This window comes from Spermophilus citellus (genome assembly GCF_964194105.1).
Source record: "Spermophilus citellus genome assembly, chromosome: 1".
Classification (NCBI taxonomy): Eukaryota; Metazoa; Chordata; class Mammalia; order Rodentia; family Sciuridae; genus Spermophilus; species Spermophilus citellus.
This window is the reverse complement of record NC_138182.1, coordinates 159658040-159681572: the sequence shown is the minus strand read 5'-3', so window position 1 is coordinate 159681572 and position 23533 is coordinate 159658040. Positions and strand designations below refer to the sequence as shown.

Sequence of the window (23533 nt, the reverse complement as noted above, 5' to 3'; positions counted from 1 at the left end):
TTCCTTAATTGCTGTGATTACAGGAGCCCTGATTTCTTTTAGTGGGTGATAATATTTAAAACCAAGATCAGGAGCTAGTTATATGTATTGCTACAAGTGTATTTCTCTTTTTGGCCCTTTCAGCAAACAGAGTTAAGAAACTCTACTGTGTATACACTCATGTGTGTACATTTATATGTGTGTATGTATATGCTTGCATGTATATATAAACACATATCCACATACACACGTAGATGTTTATATATATACCTATTATAGAAATCATGAGTCTACACCATTACCTTTAAAATTCATCTCTAGATAGTACTTGCTGGCCTTACTCCATTCTATATTTTCAGGTCCCTTCTTCCACAGTGATAAACCTGGTTCCCAATAACAGCAATGCCCTTACTCATTTGCTGAAATCTGTAATACATCTAAAATTATTCAAAATTGATTAATCCATACTGCTACAAAAAAACCCAAATCAATAAAAATCATTTAAGATTTGTTGGTAATTCTTCTCTGACCTTCATTCCTGTTACAGGTTGAAAGTACCAAATGCTGGATTGATAAATTGCTTGGATTTTTCTTCTCTCCTCTTCAATGGATTATGATATTTATTTGAAAGACAATTAGGTTCATTGGTTTTTAGTTCACTTTTCAATTTGGGAACTTTCTCCCCACCCTGTTATAGATGCAGTTTTAGTTACTGAATATGGGAAACACGAATGTACCTCCCAATGTGAAAAGTATGCAAAAACTATACTCAGGGGTATGTCACTTTCTCTTTTATTTTTCTGATTCTCATTCCTTCCCAGGAACTATCATTTTCAATGTTTTATGGTTTGTTCCTCTTGTATTTTAGGCAGGTGTGTGTATGTTTTCTTACCTTTCTTTCTTACACAAAACATGACACACAATATAAGCTCATTTGTTCTTTGTTCTTTTCACTTATCAATATCTCTGATGTGGGATTCACTCCACATCAATTTTTAGCAAACTCTATCATCCCCACAACACATAGTATTCATTTTGTCTATGCATCATAGTTTATCCAACCAATTTCCTATTTTGTGTATTTAAGTAGTTGCCAATATTTTGAAAATATTGAAAAAATTCAATATTTTACAATTATGAATAATGAGATATTGAATAATCTCATGCATATGTATCTTCAGGATAAATTCTAGAAGCTTATTTACTTGATTTAGGGTAAATGCAAAGATAGTTTTATTAAATGTTGTCAAGTTTCTCTCCACAGAGTTGAAGACATTCATATTCTTACCAATGATGTATGAAAGACAGAGAGTGCCTGTTTCTTACCCATTTGCCAATAGGTGTAGTTTCAAGCTTTTGAACTTTCACCATTCTGGTAACTGAGAAATGGTTTCTAGGTGTGGTTTTATTTGCAGTTCTCCTATGACTGAAGTTCAACAGCTTTTCATATTTTAAGTTCCATATTATGTCTCTTCCTGTTAATTGTTCTTGTGTTTTGTGAATATTTCAATAACATTTTAAAATCTTTTCCTCTCAGTTTTCAAAAACCTTTTTTTACCAAATGTTACAGACTTCTTTGAACTGAATTCTGTCTCCCCAAAATTAATTGTTGAAACTCTAACTCCCAATGTGATTATATTTGGAAATGGGGCCTTTATGAGGAAATTAGGTTTAAATGAAATAATGAGGGTGGGGTCCTAATAGGTAGGATTAGTGTCTTTGCAAGAATAGACAGCAGAGGGCACTCTTGCTCCCCTCACTTGCACACCAGTGGAGGACAAAGCAGCAGTTTACAAACCCAGAAGAGAGTCCAGGACAGAAACTGAATCCTGTGGGACCTGATCTTGGGCTGTCCAGCTTCCAAAACTGTTGAAAAAATTAATTTCTATTGTTTCTATGCACAGGTTATGATATTTTGTTATGGTAGCCAAGGCAGAATAAGACAGGGACATAATTTTTATCTGAGGTATATTTTGCCCATATTTTTTCCAGTTTATCATTTTGACTTTTGATTTTCCTTTTCCATGTAAAAATTTTGTTTTTGTTTTTAATGTAGTCAATGGAGGAATATTATAATAATCTTTTCAGATAATTGGAAATATCGTTCTGATTCCATACCAAAGCCTGACAAGTGCCCAGTTCTTAAGGGTTAGCAGTTATGTAGAATCTAAAAACAGGTCATTAAATTTTCATACTCTGTGACATTAAATCCATTGGTATAGCCGGGAGTGGTTGGCACACATCTGTAATCCTAGTTACTTTAGTGGCAGATACAGGAGAATCATAAATTCAAGGCCAGCCTGGCCAACTTAGTGATACCTTGATTGAAAATAAAATAAAAGGGGTGGGGATATGGCTCAGTGGCAGAATACTTGCCTAGTATTGCTCAAGACTATGGGTTCAGTCCACAGTACCAAAAGAAGGGGAAAAAATCCATTGGTCTATCTTGCACTTTGAGTGATCTTTTACCTTTGCGTGATTTTGTGAAAACACATTCATCATATGGAAGTTATGTAGAACTTCCAAATGTTGACAGACTTAAATAACTCCAAAAATCATCTTAGTTAATATCATCACCTGTCTCATCAGAAATGTTTTTAGGTATTGGGAACTGGTTAAGTTCATGGTGGAAGACACAAGCTTTAACATTTTAAAATGTTTCATTAAGAGCACTCTTAATTCTTAAGTGAAGCTAAGTGTATGTATATGGAGGGGAAGGGTGGAAAAATCTTGACTGCTAATACACAGTTTGGGGACACTTCCTTGATTCTGCTAAGGTGCCAGCAGTTTACCTTCTAGTGCTTTTGTATCATCAGTACAAACACCAACACAGTGAAAAAGGCAAATACTGCTTTCATATTATTATGAAAGTGGTTTCATAATAATAAGAAAGTGCTCTGTGGACCAGTGAGTAGCACTGCTCTAAGGGTAGCCAGAGTCCTTTAACCCGAGCTCTAACCTCAGGGGGAAAAACATTTCAGTCAATCGAGGTCTTTACACATGAATAGAGGTGAGGAGCCCCTCCCCCTCCTTCCCACCTGCACTCTGCAGGCCCCTTTGTTATTTCTCCTCAAGGCTAAGTAGTCACTTGCACTTCTTTTAAAGCAGGGCATTGAACTGCTTAACAAACATAGGAGGGGGTGGAGACTGCAGAAAATCAGTGACAGTGTCAGATGTTGCCGCCAGTTGCAGATCAAAGAAAAAGAAACTCTCTCTGGAGTCTTCTGGGAAAGAATAGAGGGACTTGCTGCCAGAGAAGCCAAACATATCTGTTCTGTGGAATGGGGCAGTTTGTTAAGGGGACAGAGCCTGGTGAGAGAGAAATCCTAGAGGTTTGCCCGCAGCTTTTCTCCAGTGACCCCGCATTCTCCCTACACACAGGCACGCACACATGCTCGCACCCGCCTGTGTTCTCCTCTTGGTTTGATAAGCACTCATCGAAAGTTTAGCAACTCACTGGGGACTCCCTGCCTTCCACACACAAGGTCAAGAGAAACCAAGGAAATGGGTGACATCTCCAAGGTTTAACTCTCAAATCATGGAAGGTCTGAATACTCAGGGTTGGGCAGGAGTTGGTGGGGAAACCAGGAAAGTTTAGCCCTGCCCATGAGTCCAAATCATCCTGACATCATGGAGGGCCATTTGGTCCCCTGTATCAGAGCCTTTTAATGGCAATCTCTGATCCAGTAATCTTCCTAAGAACTTATCCTTAAGAGCCAGCCAGATGTGCACAGAATGTGTCCCTGAGGATGTCTTTATAATGGATTTGGAAACAGTCTGGGAGGAGGAAAGGAGATAGGCAGGAGGAAGAGGCAATAAGAAGTTGTTTAAATAAATGGTGATCCAGCTCTGGGGATGTTGCTTGCAAACCAGGAATGGTTTCCAAAACATGGTCTGTAGACCCCCAGAGGTCACTGAAACCCCTTCCATGGGTTTGTGAAGTCAAATTATTCTCATAAGACTACCAAGACATTATTTGACTTTTCACCATTGGTCTTTATTTGCATGAATGATGCAAAAGCAACAGAGTAAAATGCTGGTGACTTGGCACAAGTCAGCATTATCATCAGACTGTATTAATAAATAGTACTTTATTTTCAAGCACTCAGAACCAGTTTCAAAATGTTCTTGATGAAGCAATAAAATGTATTAATTTAAAAAAATCTTTGATGCTTCAGGACCCATTTTAAAATATTTTATGTGACCAAGTGGGAAACACTTCTGCAATCCAACTAGGACAGGTGACCTGAGGAAAAGCACTGGTATCACTGAATTGTGAGCTGCCTTTCACAGAACACATTTTCTTTTCTTACTCTTCTTTTTTCTATCCAAGGGATTGAATCCAGGGGCACTTTACCACTGAGCTACATCCCCAGTCCTTTTTATTTTTAAATTTGAGACAAAGTCTAGCTAAATTGATGAGGCTGGCCTCAAACTTTTGATCCTCCTGCCTCAACCTCCAGAGTTGTTGGGATTACAGGTATAACAGAACACCATTACTACCTGATACAAAGACTGACAGTAGGGCAAAACACTGCTTTTGTGAGCCCATAAGTACTTTTGCCTTCATGGACTCCATCCTCTGTCAGAAGATGGAATATTATATTTTATGACTGTATTGGTTTAAAGACAAATATATTAATTATATATAAAATATTTTCTTCAGTTAAAAAGAAGTAACCTTCATTTTCTTCTAATTTTAAAAGAAATCAAGGCTTTTCCATGGTCTCATAAAATCCTGTGGACCTCTGCATTATTCCTAAGGGAAAAGTTGGGCCTGGTTGACAAACTATGGTTGTTCAGACTTGAGGTGTGTCTGAACTTCAGGGCTTCATTCTCCACAAGGCACATTTTTAATATGTGATATTAATATTAATGTATTTGTATTTATGCTAATGCAGGTTTGTTTTTTTTAATAAAGGAGCCTGTGGAGGCAATATTGCTTGCAGCCCACAAAAGTCTTCATGAAGTCCTGGGTACCTGTAAACATTTTCTTGAAAATGAATGAGTCTCTCACTTGAAGGAAAATCTCTGTGACATTGTTGCCAATAACAAATTTAAGCTTTTGAGCAAAAATTGTAATTTTGGGAAGCTTGTGTCTGCCACCGAATTTGAAAACTTCCCAAGACTTAAAAACCTTCAGATGAGAGCAGCAACGATATTAATGAATGTGGCTTTCCAATCTTGTACAATGAACTGTGTTCGTGTTTGGAAGGCTCACAAAACTCAATAAACCTATATTTTCCAAATGACCTATGCATGACATTTCTAAATCATGCATAGTTAAATGGTCCATTCACGACATAAGAAAGATCAATGGATTTGAATGTAACCAAGTTTAAGAAATTCACTGATTGGTTTCACTCTCTAAATTGTGATTAACCTTTAAGAAACTATTCTTGAATTTTGATGTAGAACCTTGCAGAACTGAGGGTGACTGCCCAAGGAGTCTTGCCTCTGTCCTTTCCCTGGCATCACTTTCTTGGGGGAATCCTCACATACCCTTGATGCTTGTTTTCAAGCATCATCATTTCTCCAGCTTCATCTGTTCTTTTCTCTTCCCTCCTTCCACTCCAACCTCACACCCTCTGTGCCTTAATGATTTTGGACAAGCTCCTGCCTCGGGTCTTTGCGCTTGCTGTTCTAGTGCTTGGAACACTTCTTTCCGAGATAACCACATGGCTTGCACCATGAAGGGATTGCGATTCTTTCAGGGTTTTTTTTTTTTTTTTTTTTTTTTTTTTTTTTTTTTTTTTTTTTTTTTTTTGCTAGAATGTTATCTTCTCAGGAAAGCTGTCTCTTAAACTTGAAATCTGGCTCCTATTCCACACTCCCTATCACCCTCCCCTGCCTTGTTTTTCTCCACAGTATTGACGCCATATGACACGTCATCTCCTTTTTCTATTGCCTTTCTTCTTCTGCTAGACTGCAACTTCAGGAGGGCAGGATTTTTTGCCTGTTCAGTCCACTCTTTCATTTCCAGCATCCAAACTCGTGCATGGCACAAAGTATGCCCTGAGTATTTAATTGAATGCAGGAATGGTACATATCGCACACTGGTTTGCAAACTAGTAAAGCTTCAGAATGAGAGAAAGAGTTTACAACCGCTGCTATTCCAGTAAAGCCTGAGGGCTGGGTCGAGCCTTCAATTACCTCCAAAATCCCCAGAAACAGCACATTAAACTTCACAGCAACTCTTAAGATTGCTATTCTTATTTATATTTAGTTCGCAGTCAGGTAGAGAGGTGGCTTCCCTCTCCATATTTTGGAGGGAGATAAATCTAAGGAAGGCCCCTATTGAAGCACCAGGCATGGGACACTAATGCATTGAGGGGCAAAATCTAATTTAGGTATAGGTGGAAGCTCTGCGCGATCCCTCCTCTTTCTGCTACTCTACAGTTTTTTTAAAAAATGCGTGTGATAAAGATTCACTGTTTATATTAATGAATCCCAACTTGGAACCAATAGCCAAATTTGGCTGAGTTGAAGTAGCTAACTCCTTCCACCCGAGTAAGTGAGCTTGACTTTGGAGGAGCCGGGAGGCAGGTGCAGTAGTTATTTTAGGGCAGACAGACTAGGGTTTGAGGATGGCTTATATCTTAAGGCAGTAGAGGTTTGAGATCCGGGAAATTTGAATTGATTGGGGAAGAAAAAGTGATCGCTGATAACAACTGCGCCCCTCGCCCCCGTCCTGGGTTGATGGGAAGGTTACTAGGTTGAGGCGGCTTAAGACTCGGGATGGGGGCCAGGCGCTTACTCCAGATGCAAAGGTTGAAATATGCTCCGGAGAAGCGTCTCTCTGGGGGCCTGACCCTTTCCAAGTCCTTACAAGGGCTTAGCTCCTCGAGCTCATCGTCCGAACCTTGCGTGGACAGGACGCCTGGGGGCCGAGTCAGCCGCCGGGACCTGGGTGCAGCAGGGGACAGACCCGCAGATGTCCAGGGAGCCGAGCGCTGGACTGGGGTCAAGGCCGGGGCTCCGGGTGGCGCCGGGAGGGGTGGCCGGACGCGCGGGGACAGGATGGGATGTGACGAGCGGCGCGCTGTGCATTGTGGGAATCCCGGGGCCGCGGCGACTGGTTCCAGTTCACTCGGCAGCGGAGCCGGGCGGAGGGGGCGAGCGCGGGGCGCGCGGGCGGGAAGCGAGGAGGCGAGCGAGCGGGCGGGCCAGCGAGGAGTGCGGAGAGAAAAGGCGCGAGCGGCCGAGAGGGCTCAGGCCGGACACCCAGCTGCTGCCGCCGCTGCCGCCGAGCCGCCCCGTAAGTGCCGCGCGGGCCCCTCGCCACGCGCCGGGTCCCCGCCGCTCGGGTCGGGAAGCCGCGCACCTTCCAGCCGGGGTGCCTAGGAGCGGCCCGGCCTGGCGCGCAGCGGGGCGGCGCTCGGCTGGGCTTGGCTGCTGGGCTCCGTGCGGCCCACGCCAGGCCTCGCGCCGCCAGTCGCCCGCCCAGGCCCTGCCCGGGCCGCGCGGGAGTCCAGTCCCTTTGGTTTTGTTAAGAAAGGAAACCCGGAAACCAACTTCTCTTCGAAAGGCGTCCTCTCTCTGTTCCTGGGCGCTTTTGTGGGAAGGCAAACAGTTGAGGCCCCTCCCCTGGCGACCCTGTCTGGGCTCCGCGCGGGCTGGGCCCGAGGACGCAGGAGGCCTGGTGGCGCTGGCTGGCTGGTCAGCCGGGGCCCGGGGTCCCAGGAGCTGTTGTGTGAGGAGTTGTACTTGGTCTGGCGCCCGCCGGCCCGCGAGTTGCCCGCCCAGGCACAATAAGTCGGGACCGAGCCCCAGGGGGGCCTGGTGTAGCGGGCTGGCTCTGTATCTTTCCGCTTGGAGGCTGCAGCGGGGGTTGGGGGATACTCGCGGGAATGAAGCCAAGCCTGGGGCGGGGGCAGGGGGCTGTCCAGGGATGTGTTGGAGAGGGGCCACGGGAACCCCCGCTGCTCGGAATGGACCTTTTGTTTGCTTTGTGGTCGGGAGGTTTTTTGTTTTTGTTTTAAAGGTAATTCGGGGAAGGCTGTAGACTGCCCGAGTGGAGAAGACCAGCAGGGAAGAGACTCTCTGGGGGTGGGGTGGAGAGTGAGTGCGCAAGATGCTGCTGGCTTGTTGGTGGCTGTATCACCTGACAACAGGTGTGAGAGATGGTGCGCCCCACCCCCGCTCCTACAGGGACCACGGATCACTCAAATTGCTGGTCAGGAGATGACTTGAAATGCTCTTTTAGACAAGATGTTAGGGAAGATGATGCCGAATTTGAAACCAAACGACTTCTGTACAAACAGCTGAGACAGACCTTGAATTCAACAATTACAATTACCACGGAGTCCTTGTAAGATTTTAATGATCCAATAAACAGCACAGAAGACTAGAAAATTAGAAGTGCCCTCTTGCTGACTTCCCTCTTTCCTAACACCTTTGTGGTTTGAGGGTTTTTTTTTTCCGTTGTGGGGAAGTGTTTTGTTCTGGGGCTCCTGGCTCCAGGGAGTAGGAGTTTTAAACAATTTTAGGTTTGAGTGGAAGACTCAAGTGGTAAATTAGGTAGAACCCACCTGTCACCTACTGTAGACCACCTTTAGGGTCCTGGTCTGCTGCCAGATTCATTATAACTTGAAATGGAAGTCTCATGCTCCCAACTGGAATTTATAAGCCTTGTATACAGTTGACCAAAGTTGGGCAGCAGCATCTCAGTTTTGTACAAGACACTCCGATAGGGATGACTATGTTTTAAACCTTTTTTTTTTTTCCTTAAAAATAGCAAGAAAATTCTTAAGACTTAAAATTATTGACCCTTTTAATTTTACAAGGGAAATTAGAGCCCTCCTGGTCTCTGTCCCTTTGGGTCACTTTGTTGTTCTTGTTAGTGCTCATCCCTAAATGAGGCATAAGGGGGATGTAAGTGGAAATCATTTGAGGCAGGGCTTAATTTAGGATGAATTCTTGAATTTTGAGAATTGTCTAGGACACTTCATATGTGACATTCTAATACACAACTTGGTCACTGATTTGAGTTTTAACAAATGGACCAGGCAGAGGGAGTGGTGTAGCTCAGTCTGCCATTTCTTCTGGTCCTGGAGACAGTATGACTTTTATCCCCATCAGTAGGCTTTGGAGTACATGTGTTTTGGGACTTGCCTCTAATATTTTCAGAGCTAATCATGCGCCAACTCACAGATTTATTAAAATAAATAAAAGCACAGAGTGAAAACCCCTCAATGAAAAACCCAGCAAGAGTCTATATGGTGTTCATGAGAATTGCAACAACTCCAAGGGTTTGAAACGGGCTTTTCAGAGCCCCATTCCTGGAACATGGACTGGGAAGGGGTAGGAGGACACAGGGCCCATACCTGACTTAGACTCCTCCTCCCATTCTATAGGTTTAGAAGGATGCTGGGTCCTGCTTTGGTCCCAAAGAGTTCTATGACTTGTTTGAATGGGTCAGGACTACCTGACAGGTATCTTGCAGTCTTTCAACAAACCCTTTTCCTGAGAATCAGTATTGATTCAGGGAATGGGGGCACAGCCATAAACAAGAAATGCCCAGGTAGGCCCTACCCTTGAGAATTGACCTTAGGAAAAGACAGGCAAGTGGCTCTTAGGAGGTCAGTGTGAGAGGCCAGTGTAGCCCTCCGGAGGAACAGTTACCTAGCTAGGAATGAGCCTTTATCTGGCATGGAAAAGTCAAGTAGGAATTGACTGGGTAAAGAAGGGTAGATAGGGTCAGGTGGTTGAGGCTTGGGGAACCACATGAACAGATCTCAGAAGAAAATAAGAGAAGGGTGTAGGTAACTGCCAGAAGCTTAGTACAACTGAAGCCTTGAGTCAGGTGAGCGTAGTCATACAGGATCCTGATCAGAACAAGACTTTATTCCAAGTATCAGTAAGGAACCACTGAAGGGTTCTGAGCAGGAGAGGGATGTGATCAGGTGTTCTTTTATTCTTGCTGGGAATACTTCCTCTGTTCAGCAAATGCTGAGTGGCTTGCAGATGCTAAGTTTGACCAAGGTCCCACCCTCTGAAGCTCACATTTTAACTTTTTTCTTGATGGCCTTCCCCTGGAATGGTTGTCATCTTAGAGTTTGGCACAACCTTCAAAAGGGGAAGAGACAAGTTGCGTTGTGAAGCAGCAGAGTATGACTTGCCATTGAGTAGTGCCAGTCTCTTTGGTGCAGCTCAGAAAGTCACCATAGAGTAGGCTTGCAGAGATGAAATTTTAGTCCCCAACTGCTTCCTGCAAATTGCTTCCTGCTTGTGGTGAATGACACTTATGTTTGGGTTTTGCTTTTTCCCGCTACTGAAACTTGACACACATGCTAGAACAAAATGCATGATTTAGGATTTATTTTCTATCTCAGTGTTCTGTCTCTTCTGTTTGCAATTCCTCCCATTCACTGAGTAGACTTTAGGTTCTTTAATTGTCTGGCTCATTTTATGAGTTAGTGTTTAATGAATGAAGAGAGATGTTTTTTCCTGATTGGCTGGTATTACAAGAAAGATCTCTGTTGCAAGCCAATCAGAGTGCAGCTTGTGAACCCAGGACTGTGAGTGATGGTTGTATAGTATGTACACATGCCTCTGGGGACATAGCAGCAGTGCCACTGTTAATCATTTGATGTAATGGGAGTAAACAAAATAGAATACTGTAAACAGGATTGGTGTCCTCCCCTTCAGAATCAAGTGACAGAGGTGTTCTTTCATGATTGGAGTTGATGGGAAATTGACAAGTGCACGTGTATACTGGAGCATTTATCCAGCTGCAGGGAATGGATGGGATAGTTCCCCCTTGAAAACAGTGATTTCAGTATGAATGGCTCAGAATCTCCATACTGGGGGCTAGAGCTAGGACTCTCTGCTGCAGCTACCCAGGAGTTGCAATCAATATTTCACTAAAGATCAATATACATGTGTTCATTGCTTAAATAATAAGAAACTTCAATAATAAGAAACTTCACAATTGATCATTCCAGTAGTTTCCTGAGTGCCCTGATTATTTAAGGGCTTTCTCTGCTGCACTTTTAGCAGGAGTCAGTGTCTTACAGGTGTGAGGAAGGTAAGTATTTTCCTCTAGTTTTTGTGACTGAGCCTGTCTAGTGGCAAGAGGAGTGGTTGCTGAAGCCTTAGAATTGTCAGAATTGTAAGCCTCTGTCTGATTCATGTCCCAGCTCTCAAGGCATTGGAGTGTTCCCTTCTTGGAAATCCCTGAGGTGGTTCCACAAACTCCCTGACTTTTAAGAGTGGGCTCCCACAGTGATTTGACCAAGTGTGTGGTCCCAGAGAAGGTTCCCAACTGCTGTCCCACTGGCCACAACTCTGAGTCCTTGGCCTTTGGAAATGCTGCCCTCTTTGTCAAGGGAACCTCATCTACTCTGTGCTGACTAATCAACTATAGTCCCGCCTGCATTGGAATGCTTACCAGGTAGCAGGCAGGGTGGCAGGTGCTGGATGATAGTTGTGAGCAGACTGTATTGGTTCATGTCACCAAGACTTCAATGATGATACAGTATACCTGTGCTAAGGATGGGGCCATTGGCTTGAGGATTTATATATAAAATTGGATGCAGAGTAGCAATCAGGTTGGAAGGAAGGACTAGAAAGTACCTTTACAGAATACATAAAATGGAGAAGAAAGAATATACTAAAGACGAGGGGTAAGCAGAGAGAGATTATAAGGCATTTTAAGCTGGGCTTGGGAGCATCAGCAGATATGTCCACTGGGAAAACTGGGAGTGTTTAACCTAGGGAGCTCTGGTTGCTAAGCTACTCCAGAGCAAGCTGAATAGACTGAAGGATAGAGGTGAGAGTGAAGGTGATTTGTATGGAATAAATAGTAGGAGCATATAGTAGGACTTACATGGCACCTTCATGCTTCTCTCATACCCCTCCCAGTAGTAGAGGGCTTCTTGTTCTAAAGTCCATCCTGTCCATGGAATCCTTAATTTGCCCTGTTCTATGAGGGCAGACCACATTTTCCCAGGCACATCTCAGTTGTTGAGGAGCTAGTGACTAGACTAGTTTTTTATTCAAGTCTGGCTCATCTCTCCATATATCCCCTTTAACAGTTTATTTTCAGGTAAGCATTGAATTTATACAAACAAGGTTTACTTTTATTGTGATTAATTCATAGTTGGAGAAATTTCAATGTATAGTAGTTTGGTTTTTGTTAGTATGACAAAATGTCTGAGGCAGGCCAATTTATAAAGAAACGAAGTTATTTTGGCTTATGTTTTTGGAGGTGTAAGGTTAAGGGCCCACATTTAGTGATGGCCTTCTTGCTGGCAGAGTCCTGGGGTAGTGTAGAGTATCACATTGCATGAGACAGGGAGTGCACCTATGTATGTGTATCTCTTCTAATCTCTTTCCTTCTAATAAAGCCAACAGGATTCAACCATGGGGATTCTATCCTAATGATCTTACTTAATACTAGTCATTTCCCCCAAGGCTCCGCCTCGAAACACTATAGTTGGATTAGGTTATCATCCTGTCACTCCTCAGAAGTGGGGGGGGGGGCGGTAAATATCAACACATGAAGCCTTTGGCAGGACTCAAACCATGTCTAAACCATAGCACTGAGATCCCTTCAGGATCAGCCTCAAGATCTTCATGTCCGAGGCTGATAACAGCAAAAGGTCAGTCAAGCTAATGTACAGCAATGACTGGCCGCAGGCTATCCCTGTCTTGAAAACATTCATGGCCCTCAACAGGTTGACTGAGTAAAGTGACATTTTTGTCAGTTTGACTAAATAGTATAATTGTATTGTGAGCAATTTCGGTGCTCTGCCAAGAGGCTGAGTGCTTAGCAAGCCACTTTGTCTATCATGTAGGACTGTCTGTTCTTCAGATCAGACTGTTGCAGACATGGGTCAAATAGGGATCGGCAAGCTTTGACTGATCACTTAGACCCTAGCTTCAGAGTCAGATTTCAAACTGGTTTATCATGTGACACAGAGATGAACCATCATCCCTGACCTTTTTTTTTTTTTTTTTTTTCCTGAGCAAATAGAATCTATTTCCCAATCTCTCTTGGAATTAGATGTAGCCACTGGGTGTGGTGGCACATACCTATAATTCCAGCAACTCGGAGGCTAAGACAGGAGGATCCCAAGTTAAAGGCCAGTTTCAGCAACTTAGGGAAACCCTATCTCAAAAATAAAAAGGGCTTGGGATGTATCTCAGTGGTAGTGCACCCCTAGGTTCAATCTCCGCCATGTAACCAACTTCTAGTTGATGAATGATTGTCAGTAGTGGTATGCTCCACTTTCCAACGTGGTCCTTAAAAACCTCCGTGTATTATCCTCCATGGTATTTTCCTTGGATTAGGCATTGAGATGTCAGAGTCAGAAGATGGAAGGGGTTTGGACTCACAAATCATTATGTGCAGGAGATGATGCACTAAGCAATCAAGGAAATCATTTTTTGAATTGTACTAGTTAGCATTCTGTTGCTATAATGAAAAATGTGAGCTAGTAACTTTACAAAGAAAAGAAGTTTGTTTAGCTTGGAGCTATAATTAAATAAACTTCTTTGTAAAGGTCATAGTCCTGGCATCATCATGGCAGATGGCATCACAGTGGTGGGAACACATGCAAGAGGGGGAAATCATGGTGATTAAGAAGCCAGAGAGTGGTTCAGGGAAGGTGCCAGCAGTAACCTCCCACCAGGCCCACCTCTTAAAGGTCCTACCACCTTATAACATCATCACACTAGAGACCCAGCTTTTCATCACATTAATCTTTAGGAACAAACCACATCCCAAGTGTACCAGGATTTTTCATGAGTAAGTAATAAATTGTAGGGACTTATTTGTTAAAGCAACCCTGCAATACATTTACCAGTACAAATGTCCAACACCTGTTCTTTGAGAGCGGCCTTTTTTCTTCTGATACACACTGTGTTGTTTTGTTAACTACTGAGTACCTGCTCAGTGAGGTAGTATTAGACCCCTTTCAAGCATGTTCTGGCTAATTCTCCCACTAAGGCTTTGAGGTCTTCACTATCATCATCTCTACTGGATAGATGAAAAAATTGATCTAGAGAGGTTAAGTTCCATTTTCAAGGCCCCATGGCCATTAAGTGGCAGAGCCATGACTAGAATTGGGTCAGTCTGGCTTTCACCTTCTAGTTATCAATCATGCTCAAGAGTCATTTCCCTCATAGCTATTCTGTCCTCACATTGGTATTGTGTCAGAGCAGTCCCTACCTCCAGAGACCTCTGAAGAGCAGAGTGGATCTGGCCCACTCATAAGTTGATCTGGAGACTGCACAGCTGTGGGGTGATTTTTCCAGAGGGTGTTTTACAAACCACCGCATGCTGCTGCATGTCATGAGGCTACAGAGCTTAGTCAGAATTCTTTCATAGCTTGGAGAACTATAGTTAGAAGTGCAGAAAGAACACGGGAAAGGGGAAGAACAGAATCTCTGTAAGAACCTCATGGGCCCAGATAAAGTTTTGATTTTGCTAATTGGACAGAAGCCTGACTCAAGATGAGATGTGAAGGTGTTCTGCTAGCAGTGTGGCACTGGAAAAACCATGATGACCTAAGAGAGTTCAGTAGAGTTAGGGAGGCAGGCACACATGTCAGGATATATGCTATGGGAACATAAATCAGGCAGTGACCATATCTAAGAAACCCCCATGGCAGATAGGGAATATGAGCAGTTTGACAAGAGGACAAAGGGTGTTCCAGGCAGGAGGAGCATGTTCAGAGACACCCTTTATGTAGCATGACAATCTCAGGAAATCAAGGGTAGCATAGGGTGGCTGAACATGTGCAGGAGTGCCAGGAAGCAGTGTTGTAGCAGTAGTTGAAGGGTGTTATTTATGGCAGGCTTGGAACTTAGGGTGATAGGGAGCCGTCAGAGTGGGCAGAGGTGCCTCTGTTGTCTGTGGTAAAAGTCTGGTGATAGGAGAATAATGAGTGGTAAGGAAGCTGAAGGAGGGCAGGGAGGGGAATGAGAAGTGAGGAGGCTGAGGTTCTGCACATGGCTTGGACAGAGCTTGGCATTGCACTTGGTGGTGGCCATTGGCACTTGGGTACAATGGGGCACGCAGGAAAGGATGACTTATGCTTGAGTGGCATGGTATATGATAATGCCACTGATGAGGCCAAAAGACACAGAGGAATTCAAGGGGTCTAGGGGACTGATAAATGGACCCTTGATAAAGGCTGTCACAATGCAATTCTGGTGCCCAGCAGCCAGGTGTGCACTGGCCTGGAGACTAGGAATCACTAGCATGTTGGCATAGAGCCCCTTGGCTACAGTCAGAGGAGGGAAACACAAAGAGCATCACTCTTAAGAAGTAAGTATGAGCAGTACCTGCCAGATGTGGGGCTAATGGCTTCTCTCTGGAGAACACTGTCAACTTCCTGCAGAGGCAGCCCTAGACACACCCTACAGGTCTGCTAGAGCATAGATGAGTCTGCTCCAGTCGGAAAGGGACTAAGCTGCCAGTAATCATCCCTGACCACAGGCCTCCTCTACTGAAGGAGTAGAGGCCTCCAGATTAGCTTTTAGTCCAAAGATGTTTGGTTTTTGGTCTGCGAATGTGCTTTTTGTAGTAAAGGCAGATAGTACCAGGAAACCAGTGACAACTCTTCCGCACATGCATACTATTCATGCTTAAGAGGGAGCACAGGACCTGTTTGCAAGAGATGTCTTAAAACAGTGCATTACTACAAGAAATGGGATCAGTTAATTGTTTCAGAAAAACTTTGATCCTCTGGGTCTCTGTCTAGTATTATGAGTCCTTAAGAATTGTGGTGCCCTGACAAGGCACAGTACAAGTCTCTCTCATCATAGGGGCCTAAGTCACCTAACCCCTGCAGAGGGGCCTGGTGATACAGCAGCCCAGAGGGTCCAGGAGTTCTTCTGTCAGCCAGATGACTTAAGATGCTCTCAGGGTCATAGAGATGTTAGGTGTGAACCTGGTGGTCCCCAGTGTAAGGAGGAGTGTGAGTAACAAGGACTCCTAGTCCCGTGGCATCTAGACTGTTGGAACTGGTGGGGTTCACACACCATAGAGCCTGACCTGTTTCTCAGTACTGGAAAGACCTGTCCATTTGGTTCAGTGGGTTGAACATGATGTTCCATAGGACAGGCATCAAGGAGATTCCAGAACAAGCTGAGATTCCTCACATCCCCCTTTCCCAGCACCCTGAATTGGCCCTTTGAACTACTTATGATAATCATATAAATGACTAGGGTTTCTTATTGTCTCTTTCCCCACCAGCTCAGGAGGGCAGGGATCACCTCTGCCTGGCATAGTTCCTGAAGTGCACACGAGTGAACAGAAGGCTTTGAGTTAGCATGTGCTACCCCGGAGATATAGTCAAGGAAGCCCTCCACCAGCTTGCAGCCTGATGGGAGATAGGGACATGCACACCGTTGTTGTGGCCTGAAGCCCGTGGAACCTTGAGGGTAGAGTAGCCAAACCCTAGCACTCACCCAAGAACTCAGAAGTGATAGATGGAGGGCCAAGAGCAAATACAAAGGATAAAGGCAATCATGGTAAAACAGTTTCTACAAATGCAGGGGAGATGAAGAAGAAGAAGGCGGGTGTCTGGGAGAATCCCCCTGTGGCTCACTGTGTCCAAGGTTGGAATACAAGTGGTGCAAGGTGAAGCTTGACAGATGTGTCAGGCCTGCATGGTGGACAGAGGTCTTGATTTTATCTTGGGACTTGTGGCATCCCTGGCACACTTTGGAACTGGGACCAGGACATATTCTTATGTGTGTGTGGATTGCCTTGGCCATGGAGTAGAAGGTAGATTGGAATGAGTGGGGTGGCTCTTTGAAGGAGATGTCTGCTACCACTTGATTAACATAGTGATAAGCTGGATCCAGTCATGTTGGAGGGTTGAAGAGGGCATCTTGTAGACTGCGGAGGGGGGGCATTGGGTTGAGATAGCCCCCTTTCCTCAGTGTACCCAAAGTGCTCCAAGGGCCTTTTATCCCAACCTGGCTGTATACAATACTAAATTCTATACACTGCTCTTGCCTGTCTTGGATCAGGATAGTAATATAAAGATACTGCTTTCATCACAAAAGCCAGATTTCTGGCTTTACATCTTCATTCTAGTTGCAAGTAACACTCTTCTTTTTACTACAAATTTATTAGCCCCATCTCAAGTGTTATGATGATGCAACTTTTAAACAAGTATGTAGAACATAAACAAGAAATCCCATTTTCTTTTACATCATGAGGCATAAAGCAAGGCACTTAAGAGCAGTCACTGTTAGGATAACTGTTAAATGGAGGTGACCAATAAAATTGATGTGCTAAGCTGAGCCTTTCTCTTCTTGGAGATCAAACTGCTCCAGCAGAGTGTGTAAACTGGGCTTAGAGAGTTTAGCAGCTGCAGGTGGTGTATGGCCAGGCCTGTGCCTGTCAGAGGACCAGAGTGTACCTGGAAGAAGGGCTGTGATGTGATCCTGATTGGGTGTGCTCTTGCCTTCACAGTGTGCTTGCTGATCCGCTTCCAGGGCCACTGCCATGTCGAGCCGTGGTGGGAAGAAGAAGTCCACCAAGACCTCCAGGTCCGCCAAGGCAGGCGTCATCTTTCCTGTGGGGCGGATGCTGCGGTACATCAAGAAAGGCCACCCCAAGTACAGGATTGGAGTGGGGGCACCCGTGTACATGGCTGCCGTCTTGGAATACCTGACAGGTGAGTGTGCCAAGTCAACCATGGACACCTGGGCTCAGATAAGGCAGTTCTTATAAGTCTTCCAAGGACTGATAGGACTTTTTTCTGTTTCTTTTATTTTGAAGCTTTTCAAACCTACAGAAAAGTTACAAAAATAGTATGACAACCATTATCATCTAGATTTTTCAGTTGTTAATAATTTTTCCCATTTGCTTTATGTCTCCTCAAGTATGTGTGTGTGCATGCATATGCTCACAGATGCCTCTGTTACTTATTTTTGGCTGTTACATAGTCCAATTTGAAAATACTTGGTTGCCACAATAACACCCTTTATGATTTTGTTTGTTTCCCTTTCCTGATCCAGCATCCATTTCAGGATTATCCATTGCATCTGGCATTCAGGTTTGGCCAGCCTATACTAATCTTGACCAATTCTCCAGGTTTTTCCATTCTTAAAATGGAAGGTTTAAAATCTTGACATTTTTGGAGATTCCAGGCCAATTGTTTTGCAGAATGTCCTTCCATCTGGGCTGGTCTCATGATTAGAGCAGGTGTCACTCTCGAAGGAGATGAGTCCTTTCTTGTGTATCATACCTGATATGGGTTTGTGCTGTCAGTGGTGATGTTCAGCTTGCTCATCCAGCTAAGTTGCACTTCTGCACATCTCATATCACAGTTTTCACCTAGTGGCTTTAGCATTCCTTGATGATCTTCCCTGAATCTGTTATTACTGCAGTAGTATGAAACAGCGATTTTTACATTTCTTTCATTTCCGTACTTCATTAGGGTAGCATTCTTCTGTAAGTAAGAGTTTTCCCTATGCCCCTCTCTTCTTTTTATTTTTTGTGCTACCAGTGTTAGATCATCATTTAATTTAGTGGGTTATACCCCATTCATGTTACTATTCCTTTTAACGCTCTAATTATCTCAAATTTGATCAACCTGATTCTTATGACCTTTTGCTGTATCTCCATTGGTTTCTGTACATTTCCTTGCTGTCCAACACAATAAGACGTTCAGTCTCACCCTGGATTTCCTTGCCCCAGTTCTGAAATCAGCCATCTCTCCAAGGGATCCTTGGTCTTTTTTCAGATATAATCTTATTTGTGTTTTCATAAAAATTGAGGGGTGCTACCCTAGTTTTAGGAAGGTGAAAATCAGGCCTCTAAAGCATGAAAGGACTTGCCTATAATACAACATTTAAGAAGTTGAGAAGGGCCCCAGATCCTGCTGCCCTTCTGTAATGTTTTTACCACTTATTTCTCAATACATGAGCAGGTAGGTTGCACCGTGCCAAGAAGCAGCAGGCTTGATTCTTTGCAGAGTCTTCTTCTTTTTTTTTTTAATATTTATTTTTTAGTTCTCGGCGGACACAACATCTTTGTTGGTATGTGGTGCTGAGGATTGAACCCGGGCCGCATGCACGCCAGGCGAGCGTGCTACCGCTTGAGCCACATCCCCAGCCCCTTTGCAGAGTCTTCTGAAAGAGGAGATTCAGTAAGACAGTTGGCTCTCCCAAAGTGGCACAGCCAGGCAGCAAATGAGCTGGATGGCTTTCTGCTTTCCCAGGTTTCAATATGGCAAGGCCAAGGGTTTCCCTGAAGCAAATTCAGTCATGAGGAGGGTAAAGTTCTTGTGTTCACCTAGGCATGAAAAGTAATGGTTGTGCTCTGTTTACAAGGTGTTTGCACATATTCTGGGACTTTTGCCTTTCTACTTGGCAGAGACTTATAGGTGGGGAACCTGATAGCGTGAGCTAGGCATGATTCTTTTCATTACATGGATGAGGAAACAGAGGCCGAGAATTTAGGTGACACACCCAGGAAAGTTTTGTATAGCATTGACAATCAGCCAGAGTCCGAGGAGGGGTCATTCTAGTTCTTGCATAGCAGTTTATATGCTATATGACAAAGGTTGAGTCACTTAACCTTTCTGGGCCCTATTTTCCTTACAACTCAGATGGAGACAACTGTCCCTACCCCCACCACTTCCAGGCTGCTGTGAGAGCCAAAGGAGCTTTGTTTGAGCACAATGGAAAAGCTTCTGTGCTATACAAACCCAGACTCTGGCTTTTGGCTTCTGAATGTCATAATGACCTTGCCTCTTGGATGTTCTCAGACACTATCTTCAGGTTAAGTACGATATCAGTTTCATTTCTTCCTCTAGCATTCTCTGTTTTCTTGGCAGAGTGTGATGGGGAAGTACTATCATTCCATCATATCTCAGACTACTTGTGCTCCTCAGAATATCTGTATGGTTCCCTTGGCTGTGCCTAGCTGGTTCTGAATCTGACCCTGCTGCTCATGAAGTCAAGGTCAGAGGATCTTTACTCCTGGGAGGCTGGAGACCTTGTCTTTTGTCCTGCTTTTGTCCCTGGCCCAGCTATCATGGTGTGTGATAGTGATCATAAAGGATAGTGGGAATAGTCAGGGCAGCCCATCATTGTGGCTGGGAAAGTAACTCAAAGTTGTTCCTTCTCTACCATCAGCCTCATCAACTCATGCATATTGAAGAGTGATATACATATTTTGCATTGTATAAAGTCCTAGCAGGGCTATAGTTGGCTGAATCTGAGCCATTTCTTCTGCCTGCACACAACATTGATTCATTGGCATGACCACTGCCCAGTGCCTGCTCCCCACATGGAGTCTGGCCCTAGTGACTTCAGAAGAATGTTCTGAGTAGTTAGTGCTGTGCTGTTACTCCTGTGGCCATTGTGTTATCTGTGCTGATGGTATAAGAGCTTACCTTTGGGGCTGTGTCTGGTGCACACACACCGAGAGCAGTGCTGTACACCATGCTAACTGCTCTTGGATGGTGACAACCCTCAGCCCATTGGGTTGGGATGTGGGAACAAAGGGGCACTTGGGAGTTCTTGGCATCTGCCTACTCTGAACTTTGGTTTGGGTGCCTGAGTGAGAAGAAGAGGTAGACCTAGGTCTCTTTCTACACTGCTCTTTGCTCTTGTTGCACTGAAGACCTTTTATCACTCATGTCCACATTTAATGAGCACCTGCTGTCTACCAGGCTCTGTGCAAAGTCCTGCATGAGAGCACAGGAATGATCAGGGCAGAGTGGGATCTGCTTCTTCCAGTCTAGTCTGGGAGAAACCAGCCAATTCAGACAATTACATTGTCACAAGCACTATGAGGGAGGGGGTGAACATAAACAGGCCAAAGGAGGACCCAGTGATCCAGGGACCTGGAGAGGAGCTGGCCAGGGAAAGCTTCTCTGAGGGGGAGAGATCAGCTGAGTCCTGGAGAGGGATGGTCCAACCAGCCCTACAAGGGCTTGAAGAGGAGCTCTGCCATTCATTTGACACACCTCCTTTGTGTCAACCCCTTCCCAGAGTGTGAGGAAGCTACAGAAAGGGAGAGGCTGGAGGACTATCCCCTCAGCAGCTTGGGGTCTAGTCAAAGATGTGGCCCAAACTTCATGGTCTAACACAAGGCAAAAATGGGGGAAGTCCCACCATTCAGCAGGTTCTCACCAAAGGCTGTGATATGTCTGACATAGACAAGCACCTGACCCATCCCTACCCTCAGCGAACTTCCTGTCTGAGTCAGATCCAAGTAAGAAAAAGGCTGTAATGAGACAGAACCACTTATGCTTTGAGGCAGGAAAAGGGACTGAGTGGGGTTTGTAAATCCTGGAGGACCCTTGTTACCAGCAATGCCCTGCTTGTTGTCACCTGAAGACCCTATGAAAGTATTGTTTTCTCATCCATATGGCCAAGCCTCTTATAGGTGGTGCAAATAATTGCAGGCATGATGATGGGGGTGGGCCACACGGATGCCCATTTGAAGTAGCTTGGCTGGCCTCCTGACTTCATAAGTCTCTAGTGCAGAGACCGGGAGGGGTCTAGGTGCTCAGGTGTTGCTAGTAAGACTGCTGAGTTGCAGGGCCCACCTTCTGAAGCACTGAGCTGACATTTCCTTGGTGACCTGCTGGGGATACTTGGGACTCTGCCAAATTCTAGAGCTGGGAAGTTAAGAAGGTAGATCTTGGTGTCAGACTTGCCATTTCTTACTTGTGGCCTTGGGCAAGCCACTTACAGCTGTGTGCTTTGGTTTGATCATCAGTAAAATGAGGATCCCTATCATTGCCTCTGAGAGTTGTTATGAGGCTGAAGAAGGAGCTGCATGTGTGGTTCTTTTTATTGCCCGTACCTGCGTGTGCTCACAAGTTGACCATTAGCATTATGGCTAAAGTGAAGGAGAGGAGGGGATCCCCAGTAATCCTGTCTGACTACTAGGGTGCCCCCTTTAAGGGATGGTGACAGGAACTGTCACTGCCCATCAGGGCCTGTTGTCCTTCCAGCTGCTCCAAACTTACCAGGCCTTCCCAGACACTGATAGATATCTTGGCAGCTTCAGGCCTGCTCCCTGAGTTATTTCAAGTAGCCACGGGACCTTCCTTCTAAAGCCTGTTATTACCCAACACCTCAAGATGCCCTATTTTGCCAGACTCTTCTGTCTGATGCAACAGGCTCCTTCTGTCCAGAGTTCCTGGCTCATTCGTGGAAACCACTAAGGATTTTCCAGGTTATCCAGGAGCTAAGCATGGTCCTATTACACAACAGCTGAGGCCAAACCAGCCAAGGAATAGGTGATTTGGTGGCACCCCTGCAGGCCAGAGCCATGAGAACCCTGTTATAAGGACCCCTGTGAAGAGCACATTCTTCATGGAAATATTCTTCCTTATCCTTCTCAAGTATGGAGGGATATGAAGTCTAGCAACTTGAAGCTGGCTTCTGTTTCTTCTCTTGGTTGCAGAGTCCATTAATCTGCCATACTTAAAGGAAGGCAGCATTTGGAACAAACTTGAGTCTAACAACCAGACAACTCCTTCCCCAGATCTCTGTGCATCTAGCTTCAAGCCCTGCCTGACCCTTTCCAGAGCTCTTCCTGAAGATTGTGATACTGTCTCTTGGGCTCCTCAGTGTCCTGGGACTGTCTATCCTTGCTCTGTTTTGCCCCTTGACCTAGATGACCATAGAATCACCACCTTTTGGGTGCTATGAGACCTGGCAATGCATCTGAAACATTTAACCAGCATTCATAGTGAACACTAAATAAAGGACAGATAAAAACAAGTGTGATTATGCAGGAAACTGGGGCAGTCAGGGACAGCCTCTGCCCAGCCACCATCTTTGCACACATTCTACCACTGATCTACAGCCTTTTAAATTTTATTTTGAGATAGTATCATACTAAATTGCCCAGGCTCTTCTTGACCTTGAAATTCTGCCTCAATCTCCCAAGTAGCTGGGGATTATAGGTGTGTGCCGTTCGCCACAGCTCTGTGGAACTTTTAGGTTAATGGTGTTTTAAGGGAACCTGACTCTACTTAAGTCCAAGAACACCTTGCAGCCTCTCCTCTGAACCTAGCACAGTACTGGGGTGTAGGAAACATGTCAAAAAAATATGTGATATGACTTTTCCCCTCCCCCTGAATTTTCATTGATGATGGGGTGTTTAATGACATATAAGTGGCATTTTACCAAAAACTATGGTCCTATGACTGAAATCAGGGCATGACCTAGACTCATTCTCCCTCTTTGGAGATGGATAAATGAAAAACTTTGTTGAGTTCCTTCATAAAGGAACTTGTTTTAATTTGGGACCACTGAGTAAAACAACCTTCTATACTGTAAGACTTTTCAGAGTCTCTTACATCCAGGTGTCATTGTGAATCTTCAGGAAAGGAAATGTGAGATGTAGTTGTTCCCAAGTTTTTACCACTAAAGTCTTTCAAGGAATAACAATAAAAATATTTTGCATAACAGAGCATACACTGCTTGTTGGCTAAGCCCATGAGATGGCACTATTAAGAGTGAAGAATCAAAATAGAAAGTCATCTTAAAGAAGGAGCTTAGGTCTGGTTTGTTGTGCCATTGAGGTACCAGGCTGGACTAATAGCTAGCACTATCT

General features: G+C 44.5%; 1 protein-coding gene across 4 annotated transcripts in view; it reads left to right on the top strand.

Moving 5' to 3' along the window:
* The first annotated feature begins 7029 nt into the window (after window positions 1–7029).
* MACROH2A1 (macroH2A.1 histone) overlaps window positions 7030–23533 on the top strand; it is a 70532-nt gene continuing 54028 nt past the window's right edge. For 2 of the 4 annotated variants that reach the window (XM_081291184.1, XM_081291183.1), the window contains exons 1-2: window positions 7030–7237; window positions 17417–17621. In XM_081291184.1, coding sequence (XP_081147310.1) covers window positions 17450–17621 — 172 coding nt within the window. In that variant the 5' untranslated portion in view covers window positions 7030–7237; window positions 17417–17449. The remainder of the gene's footprint in view (window positions 7238–17416; window positions 17622–23533) is intronic. The other 2 variants (XM_081291186.1, XM_081291185.1) reach the window with 1 other exon arrangement.